Source organism: Acomys russatus, chromosome 22 (genome assembly GCF_903995435.1).
Source record: "Acomys russatus chromosome 22, mAcoRus1.1, whole genome shotgun sequence".
Lineage (NCBI taxonomy): Eukaryota > Metazoa > Chordata > Mammalia > Rodentia > Muridae > Acomys > Acomys russatus.
Window position 1 is genome coordinate 17,154,275 of NC_067158.1, and position 16,935 is coordinate 17,171,209.

The 16,935-nt window shown below is 43.2% G+C and overlaps 2 protein-coding genes across 2 annotated transcripts in view; both read right to left on the reverse strand.

Moving 5' to 3' along the window:
• Window positions 1-1,507: 1,507 nt before the first annotated feature.
• Window positions 1,508-7,169, reverse strand: Fignl1 (fidgetin like 1). Its single transcript, XM_051165038.1, has 2 exons — window positions 7,132-7,169; window positions 1,508-3,896 (listed from the first exon to the last, which is right to left on the reverse strand). Exon 2 carries the CDS (start codon window positions 3,885-3,887, stop codon window positions 1,872-1,874), a length of 2,016 nt encoding a protein of 671 aa, XP_051020995.1. The 5' UTR covers window positions 3,888-3,896; window positions 7,132-7,169; the 3' UTR covers window positions 1,508-1,871.
• Window positions 7,170-14,118: 6,949 nt separating this feature from the next.
• The window catches only part of Ddc (dopa decarboxylase), a 90,829-nt gene continuing 88,012 nt past the window's right edge, over window positions 14,119-16,935 (reverse strand). The window contains exons 14-15 of the mRNA XM_051165054.1: window positions 15,109-15,326; window positions 14,119-14,383 (exon numbers count right to left, since the gene is read on the reverse strand). Of these exons, the coding sequence (XP_051021011.1) occupies window positions 15,126-15,326 (201 nt within the window). The 3' untranslated portion in view covers window positions 14,119-14,383; window positions 15,109-15,125. The remainder of the gene's footprint in view (window positions 14,384-15,108; window positions 15,327-16,935) is intronic.

Here is a 16,935-nt window from a genome sequence, read left to right on the forward strand (position 1 = left end):
TGTACAGAGTATGGCTTTGCGAATGGAATAATTAGACAAGTTACAAGGTAAAACAGAACTCGTAAGTACCCTGAAACTCACTGCTTCATCAAATAACTCACTTTTCAGGTCATAAGGCTCACAAAAGCCAGACTGCTCTAAATCACTCTAATGTGGGGAGCTCCTAGTGGGTCCTAGTGGAACATAAAACTCTGCAGGACCAGTCTCTGCATTTCCTTCAGGAAAGTCTGCTGCTGGCCCACAGCTTGCTCTGCTGCCTGAGCAATCGTTGAGGATTGGGCCCTGCGAAGACCAATTTCAATGGCCTTTCCATGGGCAGGCTACAAGCACAGCCTGGGAACACCAACAATCCAATACAGAAACACCTAAGCCGTGCTATTTGGAACGACTAATCTTTCTTCCCTTTTCCAGTACTACAATGCACTTCGTCATCTTTCCATTTTGTGGGCTGCCAATCCACAATTTCTTCTACTGTATAGAGCCTTTTGTTTTATCCAATCCCATGAGTCAATTGTTAGTCTTATTTCCTGTGCTACTGGAAATCTCATTCAGAAAGTCCTTGCCCATGCTTACAATTTGAAATATATGCCTATTTTTTCTAGTACTTTTGGGATATCACATCTGACATTATCCTTGATCAATTTAGTTTTGTGCAGTGAGAGAAATGCATCCTCTATATGTAGATGTGTTTTCCTCATAGCAGTTTTTAATACTTTGTCATCACAAAAGAAAATATCAACTCTTTTGTTAATTAATTATAGCCCACCTATACCATGGATTCCAAAACAACAGTGTGTAAAGGAAGATTACTGATTTATGATAGCATGCAAAATCATGATATACTTTAAGAAAAGGAACTGGCTAACTGGGCATGGTGGCACAGGCCTGTAATTGCTACAGTTGGGAGACTGAGACAGAGAGATTGTTTCATGCCAACACGGCTGCGTACCAGTTGGAAGGGAAAAACAAAGCAGACTACAAAAGGAAATAAACAGTAAAAACACAGCACTGTATAAAACAAAATAATTATAGCAAAATAAAGTATCCCCATCAATGTAATAAACTAACAATCATTTTTATTCTCTTTGCTTCTGTCTTAAGTTTCTACAGTAAACATGTTTCACAAAACAAAATTATACAATTTAAAAACTTTGAAATTTTGAAAGAGGGTGAAATAATAGGCTTTGGAGTACTATCAGATAAAATATTAATGGAAAACATCGCAGATCCTTTGAGAAAAACCACACTTAGCACCTTTTGTTGGGGCAGGCTACATCCCTGATACCAGATTACACCTTGCATTTCTTTTTTCGTTTTTTGTAGACAGGGTTTCTCTGTGTAGCCTGGACTGTCCTGAACTCGCTCTGAAGACCAGGCTGGCCTCAAACTCACAGAGATCCTCCTGCCTCTGCCTCCCAAGTGCTGGGATTAAAGGCATGCGCTACCACACCCGGCCACCTTGCTACTTCTAAACATGTTTTTATCAATTAACTTAGATAGGAAAAAAACCCACAAGTTACAAGCCAGCACAGGTTAATGTGGTTTAGTTCCTGTTGCTTTCAGTCTAGCCTTTGGTAAGATCTTATCTCTTTCTAAGCCAAGAAAGCTGTTTCAAATGTAAGCCATACTACAGTGACGTTTATTATTACCACACTAACATTCTAATATCAATTCACTTAGAAACAAAATGCCATTCTGTTTAAATGAAGTGAGCTTATACATCACACAATAACTTCAAGGCAAACACAACATACTAATATATCAATAAGTAGTCTAGCTGTTATCATTCTTATGTGAGGCACAGAGTTCAGGGCACACCCCAAGCTTCCTATGCTAAAGGTTACTAGATGACAGTTCCTCAATTGCTGTGTTCACTTTCCACAACCAAATGTTTCATTCCAGTTTTCATAAAGCTCTAAATCTTTCTGAGACACACTGGGTCGCACAGTTCTAAAAGCATTTTCAAAATCAATATAAGCTATTGGTCGAACCTGATCTGGGCTTATGGTAGCAATGTCAGCAGTGTGCAAACTGCGGATAGGACCAAGAGAGGCCTCTCTGCAAAGCTGTGTCATATCTGCTCCAGAAAACCCATCAGACTGCTGCACCACCAGTTCAATTTCTTCATCACTGAGGCAGCACTCCTCCTTCGACATGAGATTAACTACTATCTGTTTCCTGGCTGAAGCTTCTGGAAGAGGAATATAGAGCCTTTTCACCAATCTTCTCCGGGCAGCCTCGTCAATCTCTTGGGGCCGATTTGTGGCTCCCACCATGAGAATACGATCTTCAGAAGATGTAGTTGCTCCATCTAACTGAACTAAAAATTCCGTTTTTATCCTTCTTGAAGATTCATGTTCATTATCTCCTCGTTGAGACAATAAAGAATCAATTTCATCAATAAATATCACAGCTGGCTGATGACACCTTGCAACAGCAAACAATGCACGGACCATTTTCTCCCCTTCACCTACCCACTTAGAAGTCAAAGATGAAGCAGAGATGCTGAAGAATGTTGCTCTAGACTGACTAGCAATGCACTTGCCAATCAGAGTCTTACCAGTCCCTGGAGGCCCAAAGAGCAGAATCCCTTTAGGGGGCCCTCGTAATCCAGTAAAGATATCTGGCCTCAGCATGGGCCACACGACAATTTCCTTTATTATGGTTTTGGCAAATTCTACTCCAGCAATATCATCCCAATTTACTGGCGGCCCATGGTCCATAATTTCATTCATAATAAGTTCGACCATCCTTGGCTCCACGTTCTTCAGACGGTCATCAATGGGGTGTTCTGGTTCTGGAGACTCTGCCCTAGTAGACTTGTGCTTCATCTTTCTACTCTGTTCATTTTCATCTTGCTTATTAGATACAGGAGGAACAAACTTTCCAAATATCCCCCTCGATCTCCCAGCTCCCAGAGACTTTTTCACACCACCAGATGAAGATCTGGATGTATGCTGGGATCGGTGGCACTTTTTTTTTTGCTCTGCCCAAAATTGTTCTTTTGCAGTTTTAAAGGTAGGCAGGCTATCATCTTCCCTTTGGCCACTGTCTTCTGTTTTACTAAAAACCTTGTTTGGTGTTAGATTGGACAACATGTCAATGGTGCCAGGGTCATAAAAAGATTTCTTTTCTCGTGGATTTTCACAGCCAGAAGGAAAACAGGACAGATTAGATTGGAACATATTTAGTCCTGAGTTGGTTTTAGGAGAGCTGTGACTTTCCCTTTTGGTATTTCCAAATAACGGTGTAGTGTGAAATGTTGCATTGGCTGACTCACCTAAAGGTGTTGAGGAGGTGGGACAAGTCTTAGCAGTAGTGCGTACCAGAGCACTATGAAACGAGGAATGTCCCCGACTGCTCCCTGGGATGGCTTGGGGCTTGTCTGTGTCACGAACTGAACTGGACTGGTCACGTGCTCTAGAACCTCTACAAGCACTAAGCTCAAAGATAGTGTGTTCTTTACCGAAGACTACTGATGCATCAGCAGGTTTCAACAGAGACTCTTTCAGTTTCTTGCCAGCTTGCATCATCTTCTGTACATTACTCATTTTGAAAACATTATTTATTGATAATCCAGATTGCCACTTGTCACTGTCAGCCTGTTGGGATCCTGCCAAAGCAAGAAGGCTTGCTGCATAGTTATTCAAGCCAGTTTCAGCATTGTCAGAATCAATAATTGCAGAATATTTTTCTGTATACCTTTTGAACAGCTTGGTAGCACAGACCTGAGAGATCTCAGAGTTGGCACGTGCATGTTGAATACGGAGTATTAGTGCACGGTATGCATCTGCCTTCTGTGTTGGTGTACATGTGCTAGATGTAACTATAAAGTAATTCTTCTGCCATTCATCCACATGCATAGACCTAGAGCTGGAAGACTCCATGTCAAAGTTCTAGAACATGACAAAAATAAAGACAAATCAGTATGAAGAAAAACAAAAGTATAAAACTCTCTGCTAAAAAAAAAAAAAAAAATATATATATATATATATTAGATTTATACAGTTCATTTATAAAACCAGATTTATAAAAGAAACATCCAATTTATCATATATTTCAAGTACTCATGACAGAAAGATACACTGAAGCAGTTCTCAAGCTTAAGGACAACCAAATAATGATTTCTTCAATGCTAAAATGTTTTATTTATAAGGTAATTTTCCTACAGAGGAACTACTCATGGGTTTAAACAAAGGATTTAACGGTAACAAGGAAAGGGCTTGGAAATATGACTTAGTTGGTGGAGTGCTTCTTACCATGCCTGATTCCTTGTGTTTGATCCCCAGCACACACACTGGGTGTAACTATGCATGCTTATAATCCTAGCACTTGGGCAGTGGATCCAGCAAGAGAAGTCCAAGGACATCACTCTCAACTATATGTTAAGTTTAAAGGCAATCTGGGATACATGAGACTCTCCCAAAAGCCTTTGTAACCAACTTAAAGACAGGATTTGTGAAGTGATGAGTGACAGAAGACATTCGATATCAACAAGTGGCCTCTATAACACTCATGTGCACACATACAAGAATATGCACAGATTTAAAAATCACCAGTGGTTCAATACCCCACTTTTATGAGATAGGTCATCCAAACAAAATCAACAAAGAAACTTCAGACTTAACCTCCACCAGAGATGGACTCAACAGATATTTACATGCTGCTGCTTCCAACAGGGGGAAAAAAATCTCAGCCAATGAAATCCTATGAAAGATGGATCCTTCATTTACAAGTAGTCCACTAGTAAAAGACTTTTACTTCAGATTTTTCTCAAGATGGTCTCATAAGCCCCTTTATATTGTTATAGGGGAATCTTAGAAAAATACACAATTGGGCCAGAGAGATGGCTTAACAAAAGAGGACACTGGCTCTCAGGCCTGCCAACCTAAATTCTCAGGACCTACATGATTCCTGAAATAGTACCTTCCATCCATCTACACAGCTTGGCACAAATGTGCCCTACTCACCACTGAATAATGTAAAACTGCTTTTGTAATGTAGAATGCATCTATATACTAACTAGAAAAAAAAATTTAAGAAAAGCTATTGGTTTCCTTAAGTATTACAATAAAAAGAATGTCAGCGTTTTACATTTAATTGCTACTTATCTGGAACCACAACTTAATAACAGATACTTTTTTATGTGTATGAGCTATATTTAACATAGCTCTTTGTTGTTGTTGTTTCTAGTATTTTGAGACAGGGTTACTCTGTGTAGCCCTGGCTATCCTGAACTCAATCTGTAAACCAGATTCACCTGTCTCTGCCTCCAGAGTGGTGACACTAAAGGGATATAACCACCACCACCACCACCACCAGGCTTAAACTAACTTTTATCTCCGACAATGCTGTGCAAAGAACTTACCACATTACAGGTAGGGTGTTCAAAAGCCTTTGCTTCTAATAATAGGAAACTTAACATCTACTGAAACTGTAACTTAAATTGAAACTAGATCAACAGTTCTGAGACAAATAGCCCTGCTTTCATCTGCTTTAACCCTATTTTAGTCTCCATTGTACAACACCAGAAATAAAAAACCGAAAGTGACTTGGAAAATATCAATCACAAACGTTCACAGTATCTTTACAGTTTCATTTCAGTCTATAAACTAAAGTCACCAATTCTAGTTGTGCTCAAAAAAATTTGTCCTTTTCCACCACCAGCTTTTTATTCATCTCCCAAATTTTACTTCCTTTCTACTCAGTCATATCCTACAGCTACAAATACAGACAACCAAAATCTGTTTGTCACCACTGCTCAATGATACAGGTACTGACTTGTCTGCCAAGTCATTTCAACCTTTGTGGTCTTGATAAGAATCTATATTATGGTTAATGAGTACAGGCATCAGTTACATTTCAATCTTCTTTGTTAATCTTCTGATTAATAATGTTGCTTGTCATTCAAACTAGACAGTTGGCTTTCTGCAAGCAAAAACTACTTTTCATTGCATTTAGATTTTCTTCAATACCTGGACTATGGTATCCATTAAAATAATGATTAAAACTGGAGTGCCTACTACATACCAGACATCACTTTCGACCTTTATAGGACTCGAATTTACTAGTGGCAAAGTAGCATAGACATTTAAGAGCACAGGATCTGAAGCCGTAAGGCCCTCCTTCAGATACTGGATATAAAAGTTTTGTTTTAATCAACTGCATCCACTGGGAGGGTTGTGGGTTTAGGTCTAAGGGCAACTTGCAGGAATTGGGTTTTCTCTTTTCACCACACCAGTTCCCAGGAATCCTAGACCTCCAGTCTTCAGGCCCAACAGCTTTTGCCCACTAAACCATTTCCCAGGCCACGAATTCTGGGTGAATGATATACTCTTTGAGCAGTAACTTTGAGTATATCTCTTATGCTATGTCAGTTTTCAGCTGCGTGCGCACACACACGCAGTGTGTAACATTATTTAGCTGACAGATTTTTGTAATAATTGAAAGCATCAGAAAAGGTATTATTTCTTCCCTTCAGAAGGTTCCCTCAGGGCATAATGACTGTGCATGGCCCAGAACCAGCTACTTAATCACAAGTGAAAAGTATCCTATCCCAAATGCTTGGGGTCAGAAGTGTGTCCGATTTCCTGCTTAACACATATCAGGGAGAGGTCTCCATTCCAAACGCGACTCACATATGCTTAATATATATATATCTTAGACACATAACCAGAAGGTTAACTTTATATTTTCTGAACAGGAATGAAAAAAAAAATTTTTATAAAGGTTCATGATGAGGAAATGTCCCCCTTGTGATTTCTGTTGGGCCTCACATGTTGGGGCATCTTGGATTTTCAGATTAGAGAACTCCACCTGTGTTAGCACTGCCATGGCCGAAAGCACGGTGCTCAGAATGACTACATTTAGGTGGCACACCGGCTCCAGCCTTCCCTAGGGTCCTAGCGTGAGGTAGCTGCGACCGACCTGACCCCAAACCGTCACGCCCAACGGCCCGCGTCTCTCAGCCGCCGCTGCCGCCCAGAGCGACTGCCTCGCCCCGGGCTTCCCAGCACCACCCTCTCCGACAAACCGAGTGGAAAATCAACCAAAAAACAAACAAACAAAACAAAACAAAGCCAGCGCGGCAACCGCAGCCCTAGCGGAGAACAGCTGCCTGCCGGCGCCCACCTGCGCTCCCTGTCGGGCCTGCAGCCACCGAAAAGCGCGCCCTTCGGAGTGCGCCTGCGCGGCGTGACGTACTCGGCCGGCGCCGCGCATGCGTGTATGGATGGGGGGGCCGAGGAGCGCGCGCGGCAGGCAGCATGGGCGGGGGGGTGGAGGGAGGACAGGGGGCGGGGCTCGGAAGGTTTGGAGGTCGCCGCCTAGGCCCCGACGCGGGAATTCGGGCTTCTCGCCCGCCTTGTGTGAGGGAGGCCTATCCCGCGCTGTGGCGACGGTTTTACCTAAGCAGTCCAGTGGCTTCCGGTCCGCTTCAGGCTTAATTTGTTCTTTTTGCCAAGCTAGTCAAAATAGGAATAGACAGAGGCAGTGAGAGAGAGAGAGAGAGAGAGAAAAAAGAAAAGGCGCGGAATTGCTGAGAGCAGGACTCCCCTGGGAGGGCGGAAACGACCCGGGACGGGTGGAGAGGAGGCGCCTTTTGGTCGCCACTCCTTGAGCCCTAACCAGTTCGTCACCAGTCATCAAATAGGAATAAGTCTCCAAGTTCAGGGAAGATTTGTTAAGGGCCACAGCCAGCATTAGATAGACGTAAAACCGAGATTACTAAAGCTGTGGCTGGCGAGGGTCCAATAAGAACTAAATAGCTTTTTTTGTTACTAATCGTACATAACTAAACACATACTGACAAGCTTGGAAGTCACTGATGGACCTTTCCCCCCCCCGTCATAAATTACAGCTTTGGCCCCCACCTCCCATATCTCCCGACTACCAGCTAAGACATCTTGCAATTTAGGGAGAGGTCACTAAGGGTTAGGCTCTTAATTGTTTGTATAGGGCATAACAAGCCACTTGGTCAGGCTCCAAGGAGTCGGGAGCTGGTTGTCAGAGAGTAGGGGGGAGGGGGAAGTGTGCTTTTCCCCCCTCCTCTCTCCTGGTTTCTTTGTCTACAACCCTCATTGCTAAGCCTGCCTCGTTTCACTGGAAATTTTTACCTTTCCTTCATTATGTCTCCTTCAGATACTGACCAGAAACCCTAACCCCGCTTGCCCTAAGGTTCTCGGCATTTTCACTCAGTCTGAAGACCCTTCTTACCCCATGTAACCATGCACAGGCATGCATTGTTCAGCCTGCTTGCTTTTCTGACCTTTAACTCCAAAAGCATGGCCTTCGCTTTCCCTCTCATCCATCCCCCCTCCTCCCAGCGTCTGCTGAGCTGTTGCTTGTCTTATTTTTCCCCTAAACTCAAAACTGTCTTTTAGTTTCCTACTGAGTCTGTTTTGTTTGTTTGTTTGTTTGTTTTTAATTCTTTTATCTTCAAAACCAGGAGCCCTGCAAAAGGCAACATGATTCCCTGGTGTCTGTCTTTTAAAAGTTGGCTTTGTTAGAATCACAACAACCCAATATGTAGTGTGGACGAATTTAAGGCTCAAACTATGCAAGTAGTAATCTTGCTGACTGAGAAAACAAATTGCTTGGTAGACAAATGCCTAAATACAGTTCAGTTAGCTAATTTGTTTTGAGCAGAAAAATAAAATGGTCCCAAATAATATACATCCTTTCCCAGGAAAAAGGTGTTTGGGGGCTAGCAAAATGTTTCAGGTAAAGGTGCTTACTGTGCAAGCCTAGTGGCCTTAGTTTGATTTCCAGAACCCAGGAAAAAGTGAAAGGAGAAAACTGACTCCACACAGTTTTCCTTGGACTTCTTGGTGCGTGTGCCTTTTCTAGCCATCACACACACACACACACACACACACACACACACACACACACACACACTAATGAACATTTAAAAAATAAGTTTATGAGCTGGGTATGGTGGCGCATGCCTTTAGTCACAGCACTCAGGAGGCAGAGGCAAGCGGATCGCTGTGACTTAGAGGCCAACCTGGTCTACAAAGTGAGTCCAGGACAGCCAAGGCTAACACAGAGAGACCCTGTCTCGAAAACAAAGAAAAACAAACAAGCAAATAAAAATAAGTTTATAATCAGGCATGGTGGCACTTGGGGAGGCCAAGAGTTTGAGGCCAACCTGGTGTACAAAGTGAGTCCAGGACAGCCAAGGCTACCTAGAGAAACTCCGTCTAGGGGTAGGGGAGTACAGGGGGCCGGGGGAGGGTGGGGTGGGGGCGTGGGAGGAGGTGTGTGAAGCAGGCAGTGTGAAAGTAGATTGTTATTGAGATAGGAAAGAACATGAGGGGGAATTAAACATGGTTCTTTCTCTGAGAAACTGTGAGCAGGTTGGATATCTGCTGATTGCAGCGTCCCTCCACTTCCAACGTGCCTTGATGAAAGAGGCCCAATGAGGGCTGGAGATGTATCCAGCTATTCCTTGGATACACGGTCTGTGGCAGCCTAACACGAACGGAATGCACAGCTCTAATGAAACATTTTCATTATGTGATGCTCTCCCCTACAACCAGAGGCAGAATCTTAACAAGTCTGATAAAGTTCTAATTAGCCTTCTATTCATGCATGGGGCAACCTCCACTCCCACAAAACAGGATGAGAGCTTGTACTGCACAGAAGCAGAAGGATGCGTTTTGTAAAGCAGGGAAACAAGACCGTTGGAAAGAGCTGACAAGTTGCTATCAGCTTCCTTCAAGTCATTTGTCTTGTGAGGAAGCTAGAACAGAGGGGCTTAATCAAGCTGAGATAGTTTGGACTCTGGCTGCTGTGAATTTCCTGTGTTTAGGAAAAATTGGTCGTTTGTGGATCCTTCTGCTTCCAATCTGAGCTGACTAAAGGGGCCATACCATAATTCTTCCTGTGACTTTAATGTATGTCTGCTTTTGAGAACCACACAAGTATCTTTAAAATGGCCTTTCCAAAAATTACCATTTTATGCAAGCAACTTACTCTATTATTTTTCCTGTTACTTTTTACCAGGGCATGTTATGGCACACATAGAGAGGTGTTCAGGAAGCCAATTTTGATATCAAGATAAGGAAAACTATTAATATTTGGGAATTTATATTATTCATAAAAAATAAATAATGAAGTAATCCTTAGGCCAAAATGCTTTGAGGTAAGGACCATGTTTCTTCAAATGTAGACTTTCTGAGTAGGGTTATCAGTAAGACCATTTTCCAGTTTATACCACCTATCGGATTCCCTAATTGAAGTTCAATCCTGCCTTCCCTTGGGGTCTTGTCCTATATCCCTTTCCCACATTACCCTCAAGATGACGAGCTGCCACCTGGTGAGGTCTCCCTATCCTTCTCTCTCAGGCTTTTCTGCATGTTGTGGTCAGCCTGACTTGGATCTCCGGTTCCTGGAAGGTTGCTCTTTGCTACATTCTAGACAACAGGTGTTCCAGGATAAGTCTTTGTCGGCTTTCTGCTGTGTCCAGATAAGCCGACAGCTTTCTCAACACCAAGACGAAGTGCCTGTAACCAGCAAAAACCGGAGGCCATACATGCAACATCTTCTCCCAGTGCCACCAGAGGGCAGTGTGCTCTGCAGTGGACATAGATTTAAATAAAAGTGCTACACGTTGGCCATGGAATAGCTCCATCTGAATTATTTTTTTTCCTTTTTTTTTTTTTTTTTTTTTTTAAGACAGGGTTTCTCTGTGTAGCCTGACTCTTTGGAACTTGCTTTGTAGAACAGGGTGGCCGTGAAGCCTGGGATCTGCCAGCTTCTGCCTCCCAAGTGCTAGGATTAAAGGCGTGTGACTCCTCCGTGCCTGGCTTTGGCATGCTGAATTCTATGTGGACAGCATATAGTTGAGATCAGAGGCGAGATTTACCCAGACAGATAAAAATGGAGCTTGTCCCATAAGCACCAAATGTCCCCACTGCCACCTATCTTCAGAAAAATTTACTTTCTGTTGTGATAATTACCATGATCAGAAAACTTGGGGAGGGAAGACTTTATTTCATCTTACAATATATGGTCCGTCATCAAGGAAAGTCTAGTCAGGAACTCCAAGCAAGAATATGGAGTCAGGAACTGAAACAGAGGAATGAAGGAACACTGCTCACTGGCTTACTTTCATGCCTTACTCAGGCTTTTTGTTTTGTTTTTTGGTTTCTTCGAGACAGAGTTTCTCTGTGTAGCACCAGCTGTCCTGAACTTGCTTTGTAGACCAGGCTGGCCTAGAACTCAAGGAGATCCACCTGCCACCTGCCTCGGCCTCGGAGTGCTGGGATTAAAGGGGTGCACTACCATGCCCAGCATCAGGTTGGGTTTTTTTTTTAACACAACTAGGATCACTTGTGCAACTGTGCACCCCTCCCCCGCAAACACACATGGCTGCCTGGGCCTTCCCACATCCATCATTAATCAGGGATATGCAGCACACGCTTGCACACAGGCAATCTGAAGGAGGAATTTCTCAACTGAGGTCTCCTCCTCCCAGATAACTATAGTTTTGTGTCAACTTGACAAACAAGCAAAACAAACAAACAAAAACCTAACCAGCACAAAGTTAATTGCAAACTTTTGTGTAAAAGTTAACTTTTATTCCCTGTTTCAGTTGTTGTCTCGGAAGCTTACTGGCTCCTTCTGCTAACCTAGGCCTACTACTGGAAGCTTCTAACCTCTGTACAATCTACTGTAAGCCTAGACTTTTGCAGCCTCAGAGACTTACAGCTTAAAAAGCTTACCCTTACTTGTTCTTTCTGAACTCTGGGCTGGCTGGTTTAACTCAGCTGTTCTGGTTTAAACTCATCTCTCAGCTGACTTCTTTAATCTGGCTTCTCTCTCAGCCTGGAATTGCCTGCTTGGCCTCAAACTAACTCAACAATCTGCTCTAATCTTCTGGCTTCTCGTTTTCTGGCTCATTCCATCTCCACCTGAGTTCTCTCTAACTGCCACCCATCTCTCCATTACTGTCCCGGTAAAGCTGCCTCCTCTCCTCTTTGTATTGCCCCTTACATAGCTTCCCTTTCCTCTCTTTTCTCCTGAGAGTTGGATTTATCCTATTCTGTCAAATCTTCTGATTTGCCACTCAATTAGACATCACTTTCAAACTGCAAACTGATTTTTCTTCTTTTGGGATTAAAGGCATGTACCGCCACACCTGGATCTAAGCTTTTCTTTACCTGATACTTGCTTTATACCAGCTTAGCCTTGAACTCAGATCTGTTTACCTATGTCTCCTGGACTAAAGGTTGTATTCGTATTCCAGCCAGATCACACAGACCTAGAAGGTCTTTGGATAAGATCTCTTGCCAGAACAGCCATGTTCTGAATTAGCATTCCTCTACAGTTAGTCCTGGGGAGTCATGGCACAGGTAGCCATAGCAATTTACTTGGAGAGAAGGTGTATTTTAGAGCCCAACTGTCTGGATACCATCCCTAGCTCAGGTGCAGTTATCTCTGTGACATTGAAACGTGCCATTAAACTTCCCAGTGCCTCGGTTTCTCATCTCTAAAAGGGGGGCAGTAGCACAGCTTACCTCATGGAATCGTAAGATGAGTATTAAGTTGGTGTTTTTAAATAAGTGCAACAGTACCTGGCATGGAGTAAATGCTCCTGTATGACTTGGTTAACTGGGAGGGATCGCTTCTTCCTGTTTCTAGGGCTGAGTGTTTTGGTGTCTGAGCACCGTGTTGAATAAAGGCCAGTAGATGAATGTGCTGGTATGAACTTGATACAAGCTAGAGTCATTTGGGAAGAGGAAACCTCAATTGAGAAGATGCTCTCGCCAGATTGCCCTGTGGGACATGTTCTTGACTGAACATTGATATGTGAAGATGGCGCTCACAGCAGGCAGTGTCAGGCCTGGGCTGGTGGGCCTCACTACTACAGGAAAGCAAACAGCAAAGCAGTAAGCAACATGACTCCACACTCTCTTCATCAGTTCCTGCCTTGAGTTACTTTGTTGGCTTCCTTCACTGATGGGCTGTGGTGTAGAAGTGTGAGCCAAGTCAACCCCTTCCTCCTCAAGTTGCTTTCGTTTGTGGTATTTTATCACAGCAGTAGAAACATTAATAAGATAGTGGATAAGCTAAAAATGAACCACAGTTAGACAGGACTATATCCTTCATGGGTCTGACCAGAAGCTGAGGTCTTAGACTCTATTCCCTAAAAATTCAGACAGTTTTAGGAATACCCCAGTTTTTTTCAGATAATCCCTGTCTCCCATTCATACAATGTGTCCTGTGCCACATGCCACATGCCACATGCTACATGCCACCCAACCACTTGCTTCATTCTCAGGTCTTATGCATCTTTCCAGAGTTACTTTAAAGACCATGCTGAATGCAGCAACTCTTGCTGCAGAAAAAGAGGAGGATCCTATCGTTAGTAATAGTGGCTCATCTTGGAGCCTTACCTGTAGCTTTAGCTCTAGGGGATTTTATGGCCTCCTCTGGCCTTCTTGAGCACTAAACACACACACACACACACACACACACACACACACACAAATAAATTTACCCAAAAAACCCCACATTTAAAAAAAAATCAGAATGTTTCCATATAAAGATCAGAGATTATTTGAGTAAATACCTAGAAATTGAACTCCTGAGATCTAAGCAGAACTTGAGTGTTGTTAATGACTGAACATTGAGTGACATACATCAGGCCTTCGCTATACACAGGACACTAAATGTTTGAAGAGGTTAGTTAAGTTCACAAGAATGAGTGTGATACATTGTAAAACAAGATGCTTACTCAATACAGTTAGTGTTGCACACTGATTGTTTATTAAGCATTTAGCCAAACAGAGGACAAGTTAACAGCCATAGTTATAATCTGAAGGTAAGACCAAACACTGCCCTGGATAAAAAAATTTGTTTTGTTTTTGTTTTTTGGGACAGGGTTTCTCTGTGAAACAGAGCTCTGGCTGTCCTGGACTCTCTTTGTAGACCAGGCTGGCCTCCAACTCTCCGAGATCCACCTGCCTCTACCTCTGCCTCTGCCTCTGCCTCTGCCTCTGCCTCTGCCTTCCAAGTGCTGGGATTAAAGCCATGCGCCATCACTGCCCAGCATCCTGGACAATATTTCTGTAAGCCTTTCCTGCCACCAGTACCTTAATGAGCACAAAGACATCTTATTATCAACAAAAATCATAGCCACATAAAAACCAAAAGCTGGAGCCACTGACATTAGCTTTCCACACAGAAAATATTTTTCCACAGATAATACAGAAACTACTTCATTGATAAGTCACCAAAAAGTAAATCTCAGGTTTCTGGTTAATTTTGGAGACACACATGACGCCACATATAATTGTGATTCCACGAAGACAGGGTGATGGTTATTTTTCTCTCACTCCAGTTTTCAGGTATGCTCCTTTTCAACTTTTGATCTCTACATAGAAAAGAAAATAGCATGAACTTGGGGGCTAACAAAAAGTAAATAAATAAATAAAGAGGGTTTATAGTGTAGTTCCGTGATGGTACACATGCCTAGAAGGCCCAAGATCCTTGTTCAATTCCCAGCACCACAGAAATGAAAATAAAATAAAAAACACAAGAAGTTTGTGTACTTCTAAATTGACTACAGAGAAGGACTATGCTATTTCTGCAGTGAAACGATACAATAGTTTTCACTCAAGAGCTTATGTTGCGAATCAGACATCTCTCATGACAAATTTTATGACCGTTTGCTGTGCTGTCTGCAAAGTTTTCCTCTGTGTAAGCAACCTGGAAGCCTGCCCTTCCTTTACCCTTACGGTTTTGGTCTCGCCTGACAGTCACATGAAAGTCTCATTTGCTGTTTTCAGGCATCTAAAGTATATTCTGATAATTTGCTTTGGTCAGTTCTGTCGGGGGGGGGGGGGTGGCGGGAATCTGAAGGGAAAGTGTAGAGCGAGATCTATACATTATGAATGTATATTCCCACAGAAACAGACACAAGTTCGTCTGTAGAATCCTTACACGTGGCATTCCTTCTGCTTCTCCTGAGTGAATAACTTACAGTTCTCTCCTCCGCTTTACAGTGGAGCCCAGCCACATTGCACTGAGTGGCTACGCCGGGACTGAGCTGGAATCCTGACATGCGGGGGAAGACAGGATGTTCCTGGCACGGCTTACCTGAGGCAGCTCTGCTTTCACTCCTTCTCTGCTCTCAGCACACTGCTTGCCAGTTCTCTGATGTGCTCCCAGGCCAGCTGCACGTGGGCAGACTCCACAGTGCGAGAGCACACAGCAAAGCGAAGTACAAACTTGTCTCGGAGATGACACGGAACCAAGTGGATTACTTTGGCACTGTTTATTCTTTGTAAGAGAGTTTCATTCAGCTGGTTGGAGCCCTGGGGGAATTATAACACAAAGTCTGGTAACACGCAGAGATGGTAGCCAGCAAAGAAACTATCTTTACTTTCCATTTATATGTACGATGCCAAAAAGTTGCATGAAATAACTAACAAGGCTAAAAGAACTTATAAGATCACTTCTCCCCATGGTAGCATTTCTCCGTGATCAGTATTATCAGAAGTTGGCCTTCTTATCCTCTGAGTTTGTTTGTGAAAGATGAAGGTCCCTGGAGGCACTGTCAACAAATAGATGGGTATAAGCAATGTCTCTGGTACACCAGAGCAGCTTTAGATACGTTTGGAGCCCACAGGATGTCATGACAACAGAGATATTGGAACGCCACAGTCAAAGCTGTCGTAAGACCCTGGAAAGGACATTTGTAAGTGCAGGAACATGGATGATCTCTATACAGCCTCTCTAAAAAGAGAATTGTCAGATAGCTGGGGACAGAGAGGCCAGTGTTCTCCACTCCCAGGAACTGGCCAGTGATAAGAGGGCCTTATCAAACACCATACAGAAACCTTCACTTTCCAGCTGGGCCCCAAGGAGACAGGCTGGTAGGTGTTCCCTGTCTATTCCTTCATGCCTCTGTATGAATTGTCATGAAGTCGCTGCCCATCTGCTAAGCCTGTCAGTCTAGCAAAAGGCAGAAGGGAGCTGGTTTGGGGCATCACTCTAGCAATAAGACTGTTGCAGGGCAGTACCATTTGTTCTGGACTTTAAGAGTCAAGAGGTAGGAGGATACACAGGAGGGGCAGTATCCTTACTGCCTGGACCATGGTAGCTGAACACCTGCTGGGGACTGAAAAATGCTCTTAGCCTTGGACAGATTCACATGCCTCTAGCTTTGGGTCTGAGTGTGACACTTGAGAAAGTCTTAAGTGCACAATGAAGGAACTACAGGCGAATCTCTGTGAGTTTGAGGCCAGCCTGGTCTACAAAGTGAATCCAGACAGCCAAGGATACACAGAGAAACATTGTCTCGAAAAACCAAAAAGAAAGAAAGGAAGGAAGAAAAGAAAAGAAAAAGACAAAAGATTAAAGAAATCTGGCCAGGGAAAGGGAAAAAGAAGCAACTATGCCATTGTAATGTCACATATTTTATGTCCAATAAAGGGCCACAGGGTCAGAAATAGTGCTGAACAGTAGAGCAGTTGCCTGGCTCCTATGAGACCCTGGTTTTGGTCCCCAGTGCCACAAAAACAAATTTTGTGTAGTGCTACTTTAAGCTAGCAGAGTGGTGCACATCTGTAACCTCACCTCTTGAGAAAGGAAGATGAAGAAATCCTTTCAAGATAGTCTGGGGCGATAAAGGCAGTTTAAGGGTAGCCTGGGCTACATGAGATCCCGTCTCAATAAGTAAGCAGCCACAATATGTGCTGTGAAAGGCATCAAGGATAAAGAATATTGAAAAATTAGACTGGAGAAAAGGAGGTCAAGGGGGGGAATCACATTGTGCAGTTACAAACAAAAACCGTAAGGAATCGTATTTGGCTGATGTGCTTTCGGTTCCCAGAAGAAAAGGCCTCCTAGCCAAAGAGTATGGCGGGTTCTGCGTGTGAGCCTGTGCATACTACCAGGCATGTGAGAAGGGACAAAACTGAG